The sequence below is a fragment of the Genypterus blacodes genome, unplaced genomic scaffold (assembly GCF_046128005.1).
Source record: "Genypterus blacodes isolate CSIRO-AG114 ecotype Tasmania unplaced genomic scaffold, CSIRO-AGI_Gbla_v1 ptg000141l_1, whole genome shotgun sequence".
Taxonomy (NCBI): Eukaryota; Metazoa; Chordata; class Actinopteri; order Ophidiiformes; family Ophidiidae; genus Genypterus; species Genypterus blacodes.
Genome location: NW_027466943.1, coordinates 1,825,168 through 1,847,745, shown reverse-complemented (window position 1 = coordinate 1,847,745; position 22,578 = coordinate 1,825,168). Strand labels below are relative to the sequence as shown.

The following is a 22,578-nucleotide window of genomic DNA, read 5'->3' as shown; positions in this document are numbered from 1 at the left end:
CAGATTTGTAATTCTGTCTGTAGGATATCTAAAACAATTGTTGAAGGATTTCCATGAAACAGGTGATGATGTGACACATTTGCGATCAAGGAGTTCTGCCAAAATAGTTGTTTGTATCTCCTCCAAAATTGGATTAATTGTCACAAATCTCATGAGGGAATAAGTCTCAGGTAATATACCCAAACCTGGTGAACATGTAAACTCACTATTTAATTGAAGATTGAAATATCAACATCAACCGCAACAGTAAAATGTTGTCATGGTCTAGTCACTAGCTTATGAAATGTCCTCACTGAGGGACTGGAGGACTTCTCGGCCTTGGTGGATGCACGAGTTCCTTATAGTTTCCTACACAAGAACCACATACTTAAAATGAGCATGGATCACAACACACTCTAGTAGCAGAACTTCTTCTTCTACTACTAGATCATATTTCTCCGACAAAAGGGATTAGTATTCATGCCAACTAAAACTCGTAATACAAACAGTGGCACAACAGAGGATATAGTGAGTTGATGAGTTTGAAGACACGTATTGGCCACGTACTTTAAAACAAGTCTAATCTTAAATCATTACCCACCAAGCTGGACTGAGACCGACGTAGCTAGCTAGAGAAGCTAGCAGATAAGCTAGCTAGCTGGCCCTGGAACGCACACACTGAATAAAAATGAACGCTAATTAACATGTCAAGGACAAGGAACTAAAATATGAATCTCATATTCTTAAGTAATATTGTATGTGAACATAACTGATTAAAATAAACTTAAAACAATGTATTGCTCTGTGCCTGGGGCTGGATTCACGTTGTGAGAGCAAAAACTGAAGTGAAATCAAAACCTCTTGACTTTCACACAAATAATTGCAACTAGGTCTCAGAGGCTTTTTCTATTATTTGTGTGATTTGAAAAACAAGTGTCTAATATCAAATCAATTTGATTTTTCATGCAATGTTAACTCGTTAACTACATATATTTTAATGTAACTCTAACAAAAAGGCAAAACATGTTAAGGAAATGGCTGCACACCAATCATATACAGATAATAATGTAATATGGAGTATTTAACGTGCATGTGATAGCCGATTCTAATTTTGAAAGTCTCCTGTTTACATGCTTTACAGGGCCGCGGTACGCCTCCTCCTTCCTGACTTTTCAGAGCCTGCTGCCAAAGTATGTGAAAGTCAATCCACGCCAGCGGCAGTTATTTAAAACTGGACACGATCATGGCAGGGTTGTCGACTAGTGATACTAAACTCTATCGGGATCCACCCTGCGGCCCGTAAAACCGCCGCTTCTCGCTCCTGTGTTTACGTGTCCTGCCCGCCGACCCACATATGTCCCTGCCGGTGGTCTTGCCGGGATCTTGCTGCCCGGTCAGCGGGGCATCGCAGCTCGCAGAGCCGTCTTACCGAAGTCGACCTCGGGGTTTGTCCTCCTCGCGGATCGCCAGCGGTGGGTCGCGGCTGTTGCCCGGCCGACCGCTGCTCTCGCTGGGTTTGCTGCAGCTGCTGCTCGGTGGCTCGATGGTGGCGTTGTCCTTCGGAGCTTTGTCCCTCAGTAACTCACCTCCTATCCGAAACTCGTGTCCTTTCTGGGCAGGATCTTCGGTGAGTTAGCTGCTGGTTTTTCAAACCGCGTATATAATACAACACATGTTTAGTGTCAACAGGTAACAGAAGCTGCCGCATATCTGTTAAGCAGCTGTTAAGTATTACTAAATCCGTTGTACAAGAACGCGAATTTTGCCACTGGAGTGACATGAGTTGATGTTAATTGTAAAGAAACATGTTGTTTTTAGTAAAGAAAGAGGAATGACGAATATCTTTTCACTAGAAAAACACATGATCTCTATAGTGAGAGCGCTGGAGCACAGCATGTTCCATGTTCAGATACCAGTAAACACACCACGATGTGACTTGCCTGCCACGGATTTAAGTTTGGCCAGTATTCTCCACTCTTCTCTTAACATACGTTTGTTTCAAAAGAAAGTGGCTAATGATGCAGTTTTCTTTCTTCTGTCACATTTCCTTTACTAATACACTCTGCCATGGAGTCGAGTCATCCATTTGTTTGTTTATAGCAGGATTACTAATAAACTACTTTCAGATTGCAGGTACTTTAAAGTGGCACATGTCGAATCTTTTGTCCTTATATGTGCCATAAATTAGATTTTTTTTGACAGTGTGAACAGCACAACGAATCTGATCTTTTCATATCAGATCTGGGCCACTTTTACATGTGGTATTGGAATCTAATACATATCTGATTGTGACAATGTGGCCGCTGTCTGACCCACCAGATTGGAATTCATTCTCAGAACATTCAAACTGTTTGTTTTACAGTTTGTTAAATTACTTTGCTTTAATATATGAGATAATCAAATACATTGGACATTTTGTTGGAGAAGCAAGTGAGTGTGACCCTTATGTTTACATGTAAACTTTTCCAAAGGTTTGCGTTGGTCAAATGCCAAGTCTGAATTTAAAAGTATTTGGACGGACAAAGACAGCTACTTTTCTGGTATAAGGTATGAGGTCTTATGAATGCCATTCTCGTCAAATCTGCTTTGGATCTTTCGTTCCATGTGCTGTTGACTAGCAATAATATACAGAGAGAGAAAGGGAGAATAATTTATTTGTCCAAACTATTGACTTAACTATGTTCTAAAGTCTAAAATTATAGAAATAGCTTCATTTAATATCCACGATGCCCTGAGACCTTGTGTCCGCACATTAGAAGTTATTTTTATTCAGGCATGGAGTGCAGTTTGTTTAACGGTTTGTTAAGCAGACTGATGTGTGTTCCTCAATCTGGAAATGCTCCACTGTAGGTTAATCTGAATTCTTGTCAGGTTTTGCATACACAACTGTTGGTGGAGTTTTCTTTTGATGGTTGAGTTGTCTTTTGATAGAGCCCGGATATCTCTCTGCTTCCAGTCTTTGTGCTAAGCTTACCTAAACAAGTCTTAGTCCTATCTATGTACTAGATGCACAAGTCTAGACAAGTCCCGCTAGAACCTGAGAAAATTCAATTAATATCGATCTTTTAATGGGATCATATACAGTAGGTCCAAAAATGGTCCATTGTTCCTTTAATCTGATGAAAATTAATAACCAATGAATGCTATACATTTATGGCAAAAAGAATACTGGAATATACTCTACTGATACTATAGTATTTGTTTTAAAATTCTGAATCAGTTTTCTGTTTTTGTCTCAGCAACACAATTCATTTGGCTTTTTCTCCAGCCTTTCGAGGAGATTAAATTACCTCCTGGAGAGAACCCCTCACTGCTATGATCATATTTCTCCATCAATTCAAAGCTATTAAAGGATGGAGACTATCATTTTCCACTCTAGCGCTTCAGTCTATGCTGTAGCATTTCAGTCTTTGACACATACCAGTGAGTGACTCAGTTGGACCTACAGCAGGTAAACAAGGATGTTGGCAGACAGTAGCATAGGGACCTCCAATGTCCAACACTTGTTGGGACTGTAGGAACTATGTATAGCTATAACTAATACCTCCTCAGGTCCACCTCTATTCTACTGTTCAGCTGTTTGAAAGCAGCATGTTGTTTTCCTATTGTGAAGCACAGGATGGTTTTCCATACATTGTCTTCCTCTGCTCATTGCTCATTGGTTCAGAGTTGACTTAAGTGGGCCCCGGTAGTGGGACTGCTTAAGTCAAAAGATCCACTGTGAAAGTTATTCATAGATGAGCTGTGTGGGCACATTCAGAAGATCAGCCTTGTCCAGCCCCTAAATGTGAGGTAACCAGGATCGCCTTTTCAACTTTCTGGGAATAAGGTTTTTAACCAGTCCAGTCTCCCCCTTCAAAAACAAGCACCTGCCTTTAATCTTCCCAAAACCTGGGATACGTATTGCATTACTATAATCAATTTGGCATACAAGCAAAAGAACATAAATAGTTAAGCCTACTATGTGAACAGAGCTGTTAGCATGTGTAGTAATACTGTGTGCATCAATTAGAATGTACATGGAGAAATGGAGTGGAATTAGCAGGATGAAGCAGTTGTTAACAATCTGTACTTCCTATGCGATGCTGTAAAAGTATAGTGTTGTCATTGAATATTAAAGATATTTACCAAAATATAATATATAACTGAAGAAACACTGTACTGTAGTGGCGGTGTCTGATTTGCTTACTGGCTAAAAAGTGGACCGCTTCCTGATAAATAGATAGCAACAAAAGCACATCTAAAATCAACATATTTTAAAACAAAGCTCAGTTTCATTTAGTCATTCTAGTTCACTGCCACATTGAATGTATGGAGGCCTGCAAAATATCAAGGTTACTTAAATCTGTAAGGGTGATGGTATTTGTAGTTGGACATTTATTGAAGTATTTAATGTTCCTGTTTTTAAAAATTTTCATGAATATTTATTTGGTTAACTTTCATTTCGTGGAAGCACGTTTATGATTTCTTTTATTGCTCAAAAATGTCTTTAAAAAATGCTTTACTGTTGGACTCAAAGCAAGCCTGTGTTAGTGCATGCATGTATTCACGGACATTTTTTAAATGTGATTAATTTGTCTGCTTGTGTTTCCAGGTTATTCTCTCAGGTATTGTCGGCCTAACAACATGGAGGAAGCCTATGCTGCTACTGGTAAGTGACATGTTCTGCTACCTTTCGTAAAGCTTTATGGTGTTGGGTTTGCAGTTCACTAGAAGTTATGGATCCTTCATAAGAGAAAGAGAGAGGATGAGAGGCAAGGTTATCAGTAATTGAGAACAGCATTTCCCTGTCATGGTGTCATTTCCAGCTGTATTCACACCTGGAAAGGTGCTTGAGATTCTTTTGTCTTGAGAAAGCATTTTGGGCAGAAATCATGAAAGCATAGAGGATTTACATATGGACCAAGTGGGTCTGGGTTTGGCATTTCTAGTTAAGCCTACATGTAATGAGCGATTTAGAGTGCACAGAGAGGTCAGTACTACCAGACAAACTAAAGCTGTGCTGTATACAGTTTCACCATGAGATATCTAAAACCCTCAACCAAGATAGCCGGTGAGAGGATGATGAGGTCATATTGTATGTTAGGTTGGAGTCCTGCACTTTAGCAGCATGACGGATTGAGGGCACTGAGTTGTTGCTGCCTCACTGTCAGAGGATTACCATGGTTCATACGCTAACATTTGAAGGAACACAAAATCAACTTCTTCAACACAGTAGAGATGTATTACATATACCAGTTTACACCTTAAAATGTTTATGAAAGATATTTGTTCATAAACATAACAATTTAGAAGCCACAATTTCCAAACTACAAGAATAAAGCTTCTGGATTAACATGTACAACAGTGTCTTGAAGCATTATGTTCAGTTAAGCAGTGGCCTATTTCTTCTGCTTTTTTCTCCTGTTTTTGTCTCTAAGACATCATAATACCCAGTCCCCAATTAAGTTGAAATAAAACATTATTCCAACCTCATGGGCAACAGTATACACGTATACACTTATGGGCAACATATATACACTGTTGCCCATAAAGTTGGAATAAAAATGGTCGACCGTGTATATCTAATATTATGATTGTGTTGTGAATTGATGTCATCATTCGTTCCCAAAGAAGTTCTTCTTGCTTAGAGTGTACTGTATGTAGGAAGCTTCACAAATAACTCTCAGTCCCGTTGTGAGGGTTAAACTATTTTTACTTCAGATTCCTTCTAGTGATTTTATAAATATCGCCCTCAATGAGATTTTTCTGTTCCAAACATTCAGTAACATAAAGTTACATCTACCCTGTTGTCTGTGGCAGTGGAGCTCAAACTGTGGTACAAGTACTTATGGTGGTACTTTAAGCCCTTGGAAAGTACATTTCTGCAGGGAATAAAAATAAAAAAAAATAAAATTGTTGCCGGGTAACTTTTTGAACTTGTAGTGGATTTTATCTTGTGGATGTGCCTTATCTGTGGCCTGCATTTACACCTGCATAGTTGTCACTGATAACACATCCTGTTGTGTTCAGCATTCTGATCACCATGCGTTCTGTAATTGCACCTAGAATTCATTTTCCTTATCCAGAGAATGTATCTGGATGCAGATTGCATGTAAAGGTGAAGTGCATATGGGTCTGGTATATTTTCAACAAACAAATGTTTCTGTTAGAATCTTTGCTGCTATTACACGTCTGATTAATTGCAGGAATTTAGACAAAATGTATGCAAAGATCAACTTTTGTTCCCTCATCTTGATTGTGTTTACATTGTGCATATTTGCTCCTTTCCTTTCTTCTTTTGTTGGTAAATTTCCACATAACTGCTAAAACATCAACGCCATATTTAATTAATTCTATTTAATCTAGATGATAGTAGAAATCCATGTTGGCATGTGGACTGTTTCTTTGATATTGTCTTTCACCATTTGACTATATCATGTCTATTGATTCATATACTTTTATAATATGTACACGATTACAAGCATTAAAAACATCCATCTTTTCCTCCTCCCTTGTATCCTCTATTCATCCATTCACACCTCCCCTATCTCCAGGTGAATGTGTTTGTCCTGCTGTCGGTGGTATGTGTGCTCCTGAATCTGGCAGGATTCATCCTCTGCTGCCAAGGAGCCCAACTGGTTTCCAGTATGACCAACTGCCAACTAGTGAGGCTGCTCTCTGAGTGTGCATGTTTTTCATCTTTTGATTAATTTATCCTGTCTCCACCACTCATCTTCTTCAGCCTGCTTCAGAACTACTAAAATCACAACGATCTATGTGCATGGAGCCAGTAAACTACATTTCTGTAGGCTGTCATGACCTTCAGTTATAGTAACATGAATCATTCCATGAAGGCTGGGGTCAGTGTCCAGATGAGAGATTCTTGCAGTTTATCTTTCCAGGATGAGTATAGTAGCATTATTCCTGTCCCCTTCCTCCTCAGTGTGACCTTTTCCACTAATGCCATTTTCCTCTCTCTCTTTCTCTCCCACTCTTTCACTCTCTCAGTGCCAGTGGTTTCCGCTCTATCTCAGATTCTCTCTCCATCTCTCTTTCTGTCTTTCTGTGTGTGTCAATGTTTGTTAGAACTGCATGTTTGGCAGTGTGTATATGCTTTGATATTTTTTTCATGCTCATGCAGATGAAGTGCAGTGCCTCTTTAACAAGTGAACACTCTTTGGCTGATGAATTCTCAACATTGGATTGTATAATTATTAGTTTTGTGGATGCAAATTAGCTGTCGGCACACTACTGGGTTTGAAACCTATTGTTGAATGTAAGGATGAGGCTTGAAGCCAAAACTCGAATCTCTACATCTAATCTTGTTAAATCCATGGATAACTCTTTATCGGGTCCGTTAGGCCATATTTACACCTCACGATAATATATGATCTCATCTGAATCCAGTAGCATTATTTAGGTGAGGAAAATCCACATATAGACGTGGTCTGGTTGCATTGTGATCAGATCTTATTCACAACTATCCAGGGTTAAGCACAGTCAGTACAGATGGAACTCATGAGTCATGAGATGAAGAAGACCGCCCTCTGGTTACTTAGATCCAGGAGTTGTGAATGGGCACCTGCACCTAGAACATGGACAGTGACGACTCACACCAAGTGGTTATTGATGGTAAAATGCAGTGGCAGGCTGTGCATTTCACACCTAGGCCTTCTGTGATGTCCATTTTTTGACACAAATTAGCTCGATCAAGTTCAGTTTGCTAGCTCTGCATAGCTCTGCTTCTCAATAGTGCATATCCAATCAAAAGACGTGCATGTGCTGATGTTATCGTACGCCTTCTAGCAGGCCCGTAGTAGCCAACTCGAAATCTGATTGGTTAACGCCACAGTTTTGTTTGCCTTTACTTTAAACTACAGGCACCCGCAAAGTTGATTCTGAAGGCCTTCATGGAAGGATTTCATGGACCCTGGCAACACATTAAGGCTGAAATATGATTGGATAAATGCTCTAACACAAAGCCCAGCCCCCTCCAACTCTCGTTCTGAGGCTGGATGCAGCGCAACCAAGACAGAAGCTATGAAATGAAAAGAATAGACTACGGGGAATAATTTACCAATATTTGTGTATATATATATATACAAAAATTACATTTATATTCTGATGATGTTTAGGCCAGCAGAGAAGGCCTTGCTGGCCCTGAAGGCCCGCCACTGGTAAAATGGATGAAGCTTGCCCAATGTGCAAAGAGGAGATTATTCCCATATTGACCCATCTACTGTGATTCACTCATAATGCTACAGAATCCCCATAATAGAGTGCTTATTAATGCAAAGTCCCTATATTTGATGCTATTATTTTGATAAAGTATCTATATCGTAAGACATTACAGATAATTATTGTTAAAATACATTTAAAGTGAAAATGGCACATGGTTATTTCCTCCTTTTCTCCCATGTCTGTTGTTTGTTTGCAGGATTGATTGTGAGAATGGAGAGAAAGCTATACCAGACTCTTCATCATTTAAGTTATGTAAAGTGAAATACACATTATATTTGGACGATATAGGGGTGCGCGCCGAATTGCTGCCGGGTTGCCGGATCCGCTCACAGGCCGGACCAAACGGGCTGGAGGTTCCCCACCCCTGGTGTAGACTATTGCTGCTTTGGTGGCAGTATGATATTGACTTTGATTGAATGTATTTCTTGGCTTGGGAACTTTTTAGATGAGCACAGCGAGCCTTGTTTATCTACAATAAAGTGAATATTGCTTAAACTTCCAGAGAGCCGCTAGGAGTCAACTCCAACTTCCAACTTGTTGGCAGGACAAACAAGACACAAATAAGTTTTCTATTCTTACTAGCTGTGGGATAAACGTGTAAAAGGTTTTTTGAGGGTCATGAAATGAAAAGCATTCATCCCCTGTGGGAACCATGACTGTAATTTCAGTGTGTGTGTGTGTGTGTGTGTGTGTGTGTGTGTGTGTGTGTGTGTGTGTGTGTGTGTGTGTGTGTGTGTGTGTGTGTGTGTGTTTTTCCTGTCTGTTGAATTGTTTCAGAACGAGGTGGGTGACATGTGTTACTGCTGCTCCCTCACACCAAGCTCCAAATGTCCCGAGGAGAAGCTACTTCAGCTCCACCCCGCTCATTCCTGCAGCACTATGAGGATCCTGCTCAAGGTAGAGAGTGTTAACATGACCAGCGAATGCATGAGAACAGAAGCTGCCTCTTCCTTGATATTGTTCAATAATGGTGATACGTATAAGGATAAGTGTTGGCTGAAAGGCTTAAACAACTTTTATGTCCAAAGTGAGTCACATTTTGTTTATTTTGTAAGTTGTACCATTCTGGAGATATTTGATGTTCACTTACCAGGTCCATAGTCCATAGAATGGAGCTTTTCAGATCCACAGAACCCATGGAAACACCTCTCAAATCTCCCCTTAAAAGGTTTATAAGTGCAGTTAGATACAATTCTGTTTGCTATTGCTACAGAAAGTGTTTCCTACCCTGAAACATCTGTATAATCCATGTCGGTAGCCTAGTTTGGACACAAATGACCTTAAAATTAATTCACTGATTAAGAGAGCACATTCATTTATGGTGCACTGCTAATAATATACTGTGAAGACAGAGACAGACAGTGGAACAACAAAACGCTCTTTCTGTGTTGTTTACATGTCTCTACTTTCTCAGAAAGTGCTGTTTGCGCTGTGTGCACTGAATGCACTGACCACAGCTGTGTGCCTCATGGCTGCTGCCCTGCGATACCTTCAGATCTTCACCATAAGAACGCCGTGCATGGTAAGATTCCTGCACAAGACCACAAGGCTACTAGATAATGGCTGGTTCTGGTGTTCCTTTAAAATGTGCTACTGTGTCTTATTGGGGGGAGGCAGTAGTCGAGTGGGTAGAGCTTCCGCTTAAGAACCGGGGGGTTGCCGGTTCGAGTCCCTGCCGAGGTGCCCCTGAGCAAGGCACCGAACCCTCAATTGCTCCCCCCTCTGCGAAGGGTGGTAATATAATGTAATGTAAGTCGCTTTGGATAAAAGCGTCTGCCAAATGATCGTAATGTAATGTAATGTAATAGGCTGCTGAACATGCATCGTGGCAATTCATACAGTTTATTATTAAACAGATTTCATGTGTCAGTAAGGGCAAACTTTGTCAGAACTGCTCTGCGGCACTAGATGTTGATATCACTAACACTACAAACCTCAGAGGATTAAGGATCCCAGGATCACCCCCTAGATGCCATTTGCTCACTTGAGGGTACCGGAAAAGACTTTGACTGCTGTTGATGTGGCTATGAGCCCTCTGCAGCCTACCTCAACTGGTCGGATCTTTACTTTTACAACCCTGTTGTTAAGCGTCGGCTGCAAGCTCTCCATACCTTCTTTTCGGCCTCCTCCACTGCATGCTCCCAATGCATTGTAAGCTTGATGATGTAAACAAGATGGAGTGAGACAAGAGCACAAAGTAAAGTGTGAGATTGGTCAATGCAATTACAGCTCGAACGCTGGCCTAAGTCTACTCTCCAGTCGCATGCCTCGCTCAGCTGCCCAGTATCTGAACTTGCTCTGACAAACCTGGCTGGACCTTCACCTTCCGTGGGTAAAGTGCGGAGGGCTACGAGCTAAACTAAAGCTAACACCGCATCGGCTCCCTTTACCCATCACTTTCCTCGCTAATGTGCGGTCTCTGGTGAACAAAATGGATGAACTACGACTACGCATCACCAACAATAAACGGATTTTGGACTCAAACGTCGTGATCTTCACAGAGACATAGCTAAACAGCAGTTTCCCGGACAGTGCTATTGATCCAGCAGGACCCCACAGTGATGGGCCCCAGTATTGCTCATCACAGTGTCAGACACACATCCCTGCAGTGGGGTGTAGGTGGAGGGAGGGCATTGATGTTTGTCTGCTGATTTTCCAGCACTGCTGCAGGACCTGCATGTGCTGCCAGGACATCTTTTCTCTTTTCTACCTGCCTTACCTGAGCCACAGCCTTTGCACACTTTGTTGTCCTGCCGTCAAATCTCTTCCACCACAAGCCTGGGTACTCGATGGAGTTACCTTGTTCCCACAATGTCCTGGTGTATAAATTGTTGCTCGGTTGCTTCTAAGGGGACCAACTTTCTGCGAGTGACAAGAGTGGGGCGGCTTGACCTATAAAAGGATTGTGTGACTCTGTTATCATCTTCTCCAGCCTTATGTTGGCACACTTCACCTCCTCTGTGAGGCTGGAGATATGGCTCTAGGACTCCTTTGCCATAGAGCCCTGTCACATTAGTGCAGCTCATGAAAACCCAAAATTCAGTATCTCAGAAACTTAGAATATTGTGAAAAAGTTCAATATTTTAGACTCACGTTGTCACACTCTAATCAGATAATTAATTTAAATCACATGCAAAGGTTTCCTGAGCCTTTAAATCGTCTCTCAGTCTGTTCCAGTCAGCTTCACACCATGTGGAAGACTACTGACTTGACAGTGGTCCAGAAGTCATTGACACCCTCCACAAGGAGGGTAAGCCACAAAAGGTCAGTGCTAAAGAAGCTGGCTTTTCAGAGTGCTGTATTTAAGCACATCCATAGAAAGGAAAAAGTGTGGTAGGAAAAGGTGCTCAGGCAACAGGGATAACCGTAGCCCTATTGTCAAGCAAAACCCATTGAAGAATTTGGGGGAGCTTCACAAGGATTGGACTGAAGCTGGAGTCAGTGCATCAAGAGCCACCACGCTCAGACGTGTCCAGTACACGGGCTACAACTGTAGCCTTGTACCAAGCCACTTCTGAACCAGAGACAACTTCAGAAGCGTCTTATCTGGGCTAAGGAGAAAAAGAACTGGACTGTTGCTCAGTGGTCCAAAGTCCTTAAATAATACATATAATTTGGAAATCAAGGTGTAACTCTCCAACTCTCCACAAGTGTGGAGAGGCTTATCCAAGTTGCTTGAAGTCTAGTACGAAATTTCCACAGTCAGTGATGAATTGGGGCAATACTGCGCTTGATTGGCCAGCAAACTCCCCCGGGATCAATAAAAGCGTTCTTTCTTTATTTTGCTTTAAACTCGCCTGACCTGAACCTTGTCAAGACGAAGATGAGATACACCGGAACCAACAATGCAGACGAGCTGAAGGCCACTATCAAAGAAACCTGGGCTTCCATAACACCTCAGCAGTGCCAAAGGCTGATTGCCTCTATGGAGCACCACATTGATACAGTAATTTGTGCAAAAAGGGCCCCGACCAAGTATTGAGCGCATATACATAAACACACTTTTTCGGACATTTCATTTTTGTAATATTCTCATTTTCTGAGATACTGAATTTGGGGTTTTCATGGGCTGTAAGTCATACAAAATGAATCTAATATATATGAGAAAATATACGAGAGTTTCACTTTTTCAATTGAATTACTAAAATAAACAACCTTTGCCACGATATTCACATTTATTGGGCTGCACCTGTACTTGTTGCTGCTCTGTCATAGGATGAGCCCAGGGCCATGGTTGAAGAAGTTGAGGAAACTCAGGCTCCGGACCCAGATGAGTTTGTGGCTCCAGCACCTCCTCCCTCCTATTTCTCAACTTTCTACTCGTACACACCACGACTAGCTCGGCGGTAACATTTCACACACACACACACACACACACACACACACACACACACACACACACACACACACACACACACACACACACACACACACTTCTAGACTTAATCTTGAGAGGCTCCTACATCACGAAAAATGTTTTGGTAAGAAACAAGATAGACAAGGAGCCTTTACAGAACGTTCACATTCACACTGCTCGGATTTTGTAAGCAAGATGAGATTGACACATGTAAGGAATCTGTTACTCTGTGTGTTACTCAGCAACTTCACAGTGACTGATGCCAATTCTAATCATGGTGTATGGATGACTTATTTTTAAAATCCACTTTTTGGTTAAAGCTACATGATGTCACTTTCTACAGCCATTTTTGTAGAATTTACTTAAATCCTCAGTACAGCCCGAGTCCTTTGTTGATTTGGGAAAAACGATGAAACCACAAAACACCATTTATCACTATAATGTCAACATGCTAATCACGTGTCATGTTTATCAGTGAGAAGTTGTGGAGGCAGGACGTGGATGCAGCAGGTAGGAAGGAGAAGGAAATCATTCAGATTTTCTCTGTGATTCCACTCACTACACAATTTCACACTGCTGCTTTATTCTGACTATAATCAAAAGTAATTTCACTGCAAGATGTTCCACTACGTCTTTGCTATTCTTTTGAAATATCAATGTTCAACAATATTGTCATGATGCTCATATGCCATGTATTTATAAATCATTTATTATATTTTTCTTGTGTGTTTAAGGATACTCGGGGACAGCGTGATCCCCCTCCCTCACATTTATGGTGCAAGGATAAAAGGGGTGGAGGTTTTCTGTCCGTTGGAACCTCCGCCTCCATATGAGGCTGTAGCAGGAAGCTCCAACATAGACACTCAGGTACAGACAGCAGCATCCTTACAGTCACCTAGTACTGCAAAATGCTTTTGAGGCTGGAACAAACTTTTTTTGATTTTGTCTGCCCAACAAAAGAAATCCCAGTGTATGTTTGGTTTTACTGCTGTGTTCAGCTTTTAGAATCATTGCCTACCACCGACTGGCTTCAGTTCATTTCAGTTTCTATGAAGACAAATCAATCAAAAGTGAATATACAGATGACTTTATCTTCGTTACTATACAGTCACGTGGTAATGCAGTTGTGAGCAGGAACTGAAACTCTGGTTCGAGTCCCTGTAAGGACCAGGAAAATGGACTGGAAGCAGTTTGCCTCCAGGCCACTGCGAATGTGCCCTTGAGCAAGGCACCGAATCCCCAAAGTGCCCCAGTTCAGTCCGTATCATGGCTGCCCTGCGCTGACCCCTCTGTAATGCAGTCTAGGCCTATAGCAGCATAACTAGGGGCTGGTCCAAGGCAAGCCTGGGCGGCCCTAAATATAAGCTTTTTCAAAAAGGAAAGTTTTAAGCCTACTCTTAAATGTAGAGAGTATGTTGAGGGTGTTGGTGAGGAATTGAATTGAATGTACTGACAACGTAGCTCAAAGCTTTTAGGGAGATGTATGTGCGTCCTTGCTCAGCTGTGTTACTACATGAACAAACACATGAGACTGAAAATAAACACAAATGTGTCCATGAAATCCAGTTTCCCAATTAACTTAATGTTTGTGTTGGTGTGGCAACAAATAATTTTCGTACCATATGTTTTTCAGGAAACAGAGATTCCTATGACAGAGTTGTCATGCAGCCAGAGCCCTCCTGGTGCTCCTGAGGCAGCAACGTCTCTTCAAGGTAGGACACTGTAAGACAAAAATGGACATCCAAATTGTTGCACACAAGACAGAAGTTGGCCTGTTGGCTTTAAACCTCTGTGGACATCTCAAAATGAAGCCATTATTTAGTTGTGTTTCTGTGTTAATGTTATTGTGCTTGGGTCTGTTGTTGTCCATTTTCTAATAAGCGTTAACGCAGAGACTTCAAAGGGATCTCTTATGTTGAAGGGAACTTCAACATAACAGGCCAAGGATGATGCTTTAACCACAGAATGGAATGCTGCATGGTCTTAGAATCTTCTCAGATCACACCTCATACCTTGGTGTCACATGGAGGGCCGTATAATAGGCAAAATGGTAAAGGAATGTTGTCTCAATCTCCAGGGGAGGGGACAAAGTAGTGGATACATTCACACATCTCATTCTGTTGTCAGTGGGTGTGCCAAAGAGGCCATTGTGAAAAGGGAAGACGCCATTGTGAAAGGGGCTTGGGCTCTTCTATCGGCTCTCTTCTACCTCCTGCTCTTATATATCCTGCTCTTCTACCGGGGGCTCTGTCTCTCTGGTTCTTCTCTTTCTCCCTGATCCTTTACCTCTCTTGTTTCTATTTCTCTTTACTTCCTTTTCCATTCTTCTCTTCTTTTTGACCACCATTACCTGGTTTGATTTTCTTTATTTCGTCATTTGTATCACTTTGGGTCTTGTTTTACATTCTCTCAGCTATTGCAACTGTAACTGTAATGTCAGCTATCAGCTAAATCACAGTGCCATTCTTATTTATTAATGGAGACAGATAAAACAAAGTTGACTATAATATCACCATATCAGACCCAAACACCAAAATTAAACATTTCCATAAAGCTCTTTAAAACCATAAAACCATTACATGCACAATAGAAAACAGTAGCACCAACAACCCACCAGCCTCAGTCAGTGTTATTTAACTTAAAGTGGATGTCAGACTGATATTTGTACTAATGGTTCATGTGTGTGGGACTGTGTGATTTGTCTTAAAAGTGAGTTTAGGCATTGTGGACCAGGCCCCACCACAGGCAGCTGGGAGGAGACAAAGGATCCATCGTTCCAGCAGTGACCCCGTGTTGATGGACATTGCTGCTAAAGGTCGGTTTTTTTCCTGCATCATACAATTCCAGTGTCACCTCATATAGCTCCTTTTCTGGCACTGCAGCATCTTAACACTGATCTGTGGACAGCAACATTTCCTCTATTGCTACTACATCAATCAGGACAGTAAGTGTCTCGGAAAGTTTTTTGTCTTTTGTTAGTATCACATGGCCGTGTGATATTTGGACGAAGGACAAATCCTATCGACACACAAGCCTGCCAAAGGACAACAGATGAAAATAATGCTTTTTGGTTAAATCCGGTATATTTATGTTGATATTAAAAAAATACCTAAATCTTAGGAGGAATATACTGCGTGTGATGTTCAAGGATGTATTCAGTATTCTATTTTATTGTCATTTTGTCTTTTTGTATACTGGAGCCGGCAGACTACAGTATACACTCCTCCAGACATATCTTCGTATGTATGCTTCATGTTGTCTGTACACGCTGCTGTACATGCTGCATCCACCACTGGTTGTTTTTGTAATTTATGTCATTTCACCCTTAAAAAAAGGCGTGACAACTTGCAATGTTTATACCATGTCTTTCCCTGTGGTTTCCCCATTAGTGCTGAGCAGCGACACTGCCCTTGCACCCTCCCCTCAGACTACAGATTCATCCACCCAGACCTCCCATCCCACACTGTCTGCCCACATCCAGGGCCAAGTCACCCTCAGGCGAGGGAACCCTGGCACAAGGTTGCCTTGCCGACCCCGGCCTTCTTCCATGGTAGATTATCAGAGTTATCGGCACACACAGCAGCTGGTCAAGAAAATCCTGGAGCAGCCGGCTGCCCAGGGCCTGGCGCCTGAGGTGCAGGAGCTGGTGGACAGCATACGAAATGTCCTGCAGTCAGATCAGGAACACATGGAGGAAGCAGTTCGCTGTGCCAGCTACATAGAACAGGTGGGAGAAAAGAGACGTCCAAACACTAAATTGGCCCAAACTCTACACTATATGTATAAATAATAAATAATAACAATAAAGTTCATCTATATTAACCCTAACTCTAACCCGCTTGAGTTCCAGATGAGACCTGAAGTATTTTTTTGAAGGATAATAATAGTTGTATTTTTTTCCAATTTAATTTGTATTTTTCAACACTGGAGGCCTTGGGCTGAGGCCTGGGGTCTGCAGCCCATTGATTAAAACACAGCCCAGGTTGTAGTTGTAGGCGCCTTTTACTTGTCCATCAACACGTGTCCGTATTATCTGGATACTGTCTTCACTGTGTGCCATTACACTGTTCAAGCCAATCTTTTTCCTTGCTCCGTAGAAAATCCAGTCATAATTTAAAAAAAACTACCAAATGAACTCTTTTGCATTGGCTGCAACTGTCTGCATTCCAGCAGCAGATCTCCATTTACGGCAAGTCACAATTCCCATTACTGTACTTAGAAGGGACTGTAAACAGAGACAGCTGTGAGGTGCCTATGGTGACTGGAAATGAGACCTTTGTTCCTTTGTGTATGCCTTGCATTTGTTATCAAAATAGTGTATTTGAACAACAAGAACTCGTCGATACAAGGTGTAAATAGTGCAGCGATGTTATGTTGAAATGTTTCTGTCTGCTACAGGACATTGATTAGCTGCGTGCTTTCAGGTGTTCACTGAATCAGACCCAGGTTCCAGTCAGTGTGCTCCGCCTCAGCAGCAGCAGCCAGAAGGCTCCTCCCAGACTTTTCCCCGACGGCCAAGGAGGAGGCCCGGCCTGCTCCACCTGCAGAGCTGTGGGGACCTCAGTTCCTTCACCTGCTCAGCACTGGAGTCTCCACAGCATCCAGGAAGCAGTCTCAGGGTGGGCTCAAGGACAGGGTCACGTCTGGATCATCTCGAACGACCTCACAGTCTGATTGGAGTCTTTAGAGAGACGGTGCTTTGAAGGAAACCACAGCAGTATGTTGGCAATGCCACCGTTGAAAGAAAGAGGTAAAAAATACAAAGTGCAAAAGATAAAAAATCTCATAATCAATGTTGTGCTCTCCGTCTGTGTGTGTGTGTGTGCGTGCGTGTGTGAGTGCGTGCGTGCGTGTGTGCCTGCGTGCGTGCGTTCATATGACGACCCTCTCACTTCAAGAGAAGGACGTTAACAGGCTGTTCAGGAGTCAGAACCACTGCAAAGCTGCCGGTCCGGACTCTGTCTCACCCTCCACGCTGAAGCACTGCGCTGATCAGCTGTCTCCGGTGTTCACCGACATCTTTAACACCTCATTGGAGACATGCCATGTACCAGCCTGCTTCACAGCAGCAAATTTCATCCCCATCCCCAAAAAGCCAAGGACCACAGGACTTAATGACTACAGCCCCGTTGCTCTGACCTCTGTAGTCATGAAGTCCTTTGAGCGCCTGGTGCTCCCCCACCTGAAATCCCTCATCGATCCCCTCCTGGACCCCATGCAGTTTGCCTACAGAACCAACAGGTCTGGAGACAACGCCGTCAATTTGGCCCTCCACTTCACCCTCCAGCTCCTGGACTCCGCAGGAACCTACGCCAGGATCCTGTATGTGGACTTCAGCTCTGCCTTCAATACCATCATCACGTCACTGCTGCAGGACAAGCTCTCCCAGCTTCACATGCCCGACTCCACCTGCAGGTGGGTCACAGACTTCCTGACTGACAGGAAGCAGCACGTAAAGTTGGGGAAACATGTCTAGGATGCACGCACCATCAGAACCGGTCCCCCTCAGGGCTGCGTTCTTTCCCTTCTGCTGTACCTCCAGTCATCAGTCGGTTTGGCTCCTGAAGTTTGTGGACGACACCACCCTCATTGGACTCATCTCTGATGGGGACGAGTCCGCCTACAGGCGGGAGATTGACTGTCTGGTGAATTGGTGCAGGCAGAACAAGCTGGAGCTTAATGCTCTAAAAACAAAGAAGGTTGTGGATTTCCAACTAAATGCAGCCCCACCCCAAATGGGCCCCAATGACATCTCCCAGGACCTCAAGTGGGAGCTCAACATCAGCTCCCTCACCAAAAAGGCCCAGCAGAGGACGTTCTTCCTGCGGCAGCTGAAGAAGTTCACCCTGCCAAAGACAATGATGGTGCACTTCTACTCTGCCATCATTGAGTCCATCCTCGCCTCCTCCATCACCATCTGGTTCGCTGCAGCCACTGCCAAGGACAAGGGTTAGTGTTATCATACGGCGTATCATACGCTGTGCGGAGAAGGTGATCGGCTGCAATCTGCTACCTCCAGGACCTGCACGCCTCTCGGACCCTGAGGCGGGCAGGTAAGATTGTGGCCGACCCCTCCCACCCTGGACACAAACTGTTGCAATCCTCCCCTCTGGCAGGAGGCTGAGGTCCATCAGGACCAAAACCTCACACCACAAATCCAGTTTCTTCCCCTCTGCAGTGGGCCTCATTAACAAGGCCCGGGTCTGCCACTGACCACATAATTTCCCTAGAACTTGCATGTTTAATCTATTCAATTTAGTTAATTAAGTTAATTTTGTGTGTTTTCTAATTTATTTTTATTTCTTTGCATAGTTGTTGTCTTGTTGTCTTATGTCTTATATGTTTTGTATCGCACCAATAACCACAAAAAAATCCTTTTAAGTGTAAACTTAATTGGCAATAAAAGCTATTCCTATTCTGATTCTGATATGAGATTTGAGGGTGTTAGGGTTTCTAAAAAAACAGCTATGGTGATATTCTGTGAAATAGGAAAGTATGAGCCCCTTTATATAAAACAAATTACCTTAAATTTTTATATGCTTTACAACTTGTTTGCTCATCACATGCATAGTGGCTCAATGGAACCTTTCATGTGTTTTGATATTATATAACAGATGTATTGGCGTTACAGTATTCAGATCACACAGTCTATGAGAGTCTTTTCCAGTTTTTATAATACATCTTTATATCACCTGGAATGTTGAACTGTCTTTCTTTGACCTGACTGCTGAAAAGTCCTCAACCAATTTTGATGACACTTGGTGGAAGTGGGGCAGACAACATGACATGACATGACAACATGGAGACGAGATATTTTTAAATGTTTTGCCAACTTGTTCAAAAGTAAAAAAACAACAACCTTATAGACATATTTATCTCATGACGGACGTGGATTAATTAAAAAATAGCTAAACAGTTTGAAAACAATTATTCACAAATTAATAAATTATGTCCCATCACATTAATAACAACAATAATAATAATGAGCAAGTAATAGAAACATGTAGCTAAGATAATCAATCAAAATGTTTGGATATATTTCCACAATTATGGATATAGATCCAGAGGAAGATCTCCACAATACCATTGTAATGAGAAATCAAGAGGTATGAGCTCTCTGAGTGACCTCATTTAGAAACCACACCTTCTGTCCTTCTGCAAGTTATTTATTGTTGTAAATACTATTACAAACATTCTGGCTCTGGTACAGTATAGCTTGAACAGCTAGAACATCACAGAAAAAGCTAGCAAATAAATACATTGCTGCTGCTACAGAAACTTTTTTTCTGGTAGGTTTTTCATGTTTATATTTCAGTTACATTCACTATGTGCACGTATTAAATACTTCCTCGCCAATCTTGCTGGCACCTTTTTGAGTGCTGATTTCTCAGTGAGCCTCACTGAGTCACACGAGCTGAACTCCGATGCAGCAGGGACAGAAATCAAATACACACACCTTAAATTATATTGTGCTCTCTAGCTGAATATATACATGAATGCAATTTAATTAGTTTACTACATTCCATTTTGCTTTCTATTCACCATAAATTCCAAACACAAAACAACCATTAGAAGTTTATACCTTGATATATTTTGCTATATATTTCATCTATATGTATACATTATATATGTCCAGCTGGTTTTTGATTGAACATGGAGTATACTGGTCAGACACACACACACACACACACACACACACACACACACACACACACACACACACACACACAAACAAAGCAGGAATGGTACAGGGTTCATGTTTAAGTGGTTGCCTTCCCCTCCTCCTTCATGTGTTAGTTTTTAACATGAGGAAATGTAATGCAAGAGTAAGGCCAACATCAGTTTCAGCAGCGCACAGACATAGTGTAGAAGTAAGCAATGAGTTTAGGAAGGGGGGGTAGTGGACACTTCTACAGAGGAGTTTGGACAGAGAGTCCTTCACAGCATCCTCACACATTTAAGCAGCAGGAGAATACTGCCCTATTCCCAGCTGCAGAGCTGTGAAATCCCCAGAGCAGATCAACAATAAATGGGGTGTTTTGATATAGAAAATAATACACACGTGAGTACACATCTGGAGACCTCACGAATGTTACAAAATATGTCCAAATCATGTCGCTATGGTAACCTGCAACTGAATAAATTAAGCAATGATGACCAGAGCTTTGGCCCCATTTACATTTTCTAAATATCTGCATTCATATCTGGATTTCCAGTCTTAATTATGACTGTATTGCTGCAGTGTGTATGTGTGTGTGAGTCGTGTCCAGTGTACAATTCATTTGGAGATAAATTATCCCATAGTACACACATTTCTAGCATCTCAACAAATTCTAGATACTCTCAATGCATTCAAATACAGTGAGTGTACAAAGAAAAGGGCTGCATTTCTTATAAATATACCATTGTTTTGTTTGTTTTAGGCCATTAACTCCAAATCACACACACACCTCACATTCTTGACCATGTTATAGAACATAACATTTCGACCTCTGAGCACACAGGACATTTTATGAACAAGCCAACATCTCTTAGGAGTTTCCTTTGGTCTGAGAGCTAAACTGGTAAACTGCTGCATTGACTGCTCAGTGTAGTTTAGGTTTCACATGGAAGCGAACCAAAATATAATAAAAATAAATCTGACATGGGAACTATGCTAACAAAATAATCATATGATTGTATAAACAAGCAGAGCAGTTAAGAAAGAAAATGTATGTGTATGTATGTGTGTGTGTCAGGGGGGGTGCCACATCCTCTAGAATCCTGAAGTCATTAGATGCCCGAGCCACCTCAGCTTGTCCTTTCAATGCAAAAGGGTCTTGAACAAATTCCAAACTAATTTCAGCCACTTGTATTTTTAAATTCCATTCATATTCCATATGTCCCGTCACTGTGTTGTGCGACATCTTGAACTGTTTAATTTTTACTGACATCTGATATCTACAGTATGTCTGTAACAATTTCCGAACAGTGCTGCTTCGTTGACAAACTTAATCTATTTTTTATCATCATTGTTTTGAGTGAGCTGTCACTGTCCATGTCTCAGGTGCAGGTTCCGCTTTAAAGGAAGTCGCAACTCCTGATTCAAAATAACTTTGTTCATGACAGCGAGCTGGAAGACAAAAATTTGTGGGGAGATTTTATCTCAACAATGGGAAAAAAGCATTCACAAGCAATTTTCCTTGTCTGGATAATGTTCCTGAATACAGATTACATTTTAAGATGTAATGCAGCCTTTGTTCCTGACCTCAGTGTAAAGAAGCTGCAGCCTCTAGTGTTGGATCATTCTAATGCCTTCACAAATATGTATAGATGCTATATCTGTATATAAAAGTCTTGAGTTTGTATGTCAGGAGGACTTTTGTGATCAAAGTGGCTTGCAGGCAGTGACAATTGCTATGTCCACATTCAAGACTGAAGTGTCCCAAATCTGATGTTATTTTGTCACCATTGAATATAGATCAGATGTTTTTTCTGAGCAACATGAATAAACCAATTTAATTTTGAGCCACTTGCATATGTGGTCTGATTCCCATCTGATCTGTTTATGTGACCACTTTGAGAGTGCTTAGATGTCTCACTTCTCTGTGCAGGCACATCACGGTCATCATCATTCAGCGTCTCCTCCTCTTAGCCCCATAAAAATAAACATGGAGGACGGCTACAGCAGCGACAGGGATCAGAGGAGAAGAATGTAAATTTGATATGTATGGAGAAGCCATCCAATCTTAGCCGGAGGGCAGAAATCACAACCCGGCAGCTTTCTAAGGAATAACGCAAAATGGCAGAGCAGTGTTCCATTTTCATTATTTTTACTGTGTCACAAATGTTTTTATTTTTTGTTTTTTAATGAGTGCATGTGGACCACGGTGATATATTAATGATCTATTCAAAGCTCAGAAGCATCAGGTTTTAGTTACTTGGTGATTGTATTACAGTGTACAATGTTTAGGCAGTGCAGAGCCATAAAGCACACACAAATGTGGACATTTGTTACAATAAATCCAGGTGGTTTGACT

General features: G+C 41.8%; 1 protein-coding gene across 7 annotated transcripts; it reads left to right on the top strand.

The window, feature by feature from the left end:
* Positions 1–1,133: 1,133 nt before the first annotated feature.
* Positions 1,134–18,344, top strand: fam189a2 (family with sequence similarity 189 member A2). Of its 7 annotated transcripts, none has more exons than XM_076165114.1 (12): positions 1,137–1,606; positions 4,574–4,630; positions 6,516–6,626; positions 8,980–9,099; positions 9,617–9,724; positions 12,418–12,548; positions 13,294–13,426; positions 14,193–14,271; positions 15,270–15,374; positions 15,949–16,286; positions 16,984–17,276; positions 18,127–18,344. In XM_076165114.1, exons 1-11 carry the CDS (start codon positions 1,334–1,336, stop codon positions 17,260–17,262), a joined length of 1,734 nt encoding a protein of 577 aa, XP_076021229.1. In that variant the 5' UTR covers positions 1,137–1,333; the 3' UTR covers positions 17,263–17,276; positions 18,127–18,344. The 7 variants fall into 7 exon arrangements, with proteins under 7 accessions (XP_076021232.1, XP_076021229.1, XP_076021228.1 ...); XM_076165113.1 differs by having other exon boundaries at positions 17,458–18,344; XM_076165112.1 differs by having other exon boundaries at positions 16,984–17,280; positions 17,463–18,344.
* The last annotated feature ends 4,234 nt before the right edge of the window (positions 18,345–22,578 follow it).

Coding starts and splice junctions, on each gene's coding strand:
- fam189a2 (XM_076165114.1), top strand. CDS start 1,334: ATGTCCCTGCCGGTGGTCTTGCCGGGATCTTGCTGCCCGGTCAGCGGG. Junction 1,607..4,573: donor CTTTCTGGGCAGGATCTTCG/GTGAGTTAGCTG, acceptor TTGTGTTTCCAG/GTTATTCTCTCAGGTATTGT. Junction 12,549..13,293: donor ACACCACGACTAGCTCGGCG/GTAACATTTCAC, acceptor TGTGTGTTTAAG/GATACTCGGGGACAGCGTGA.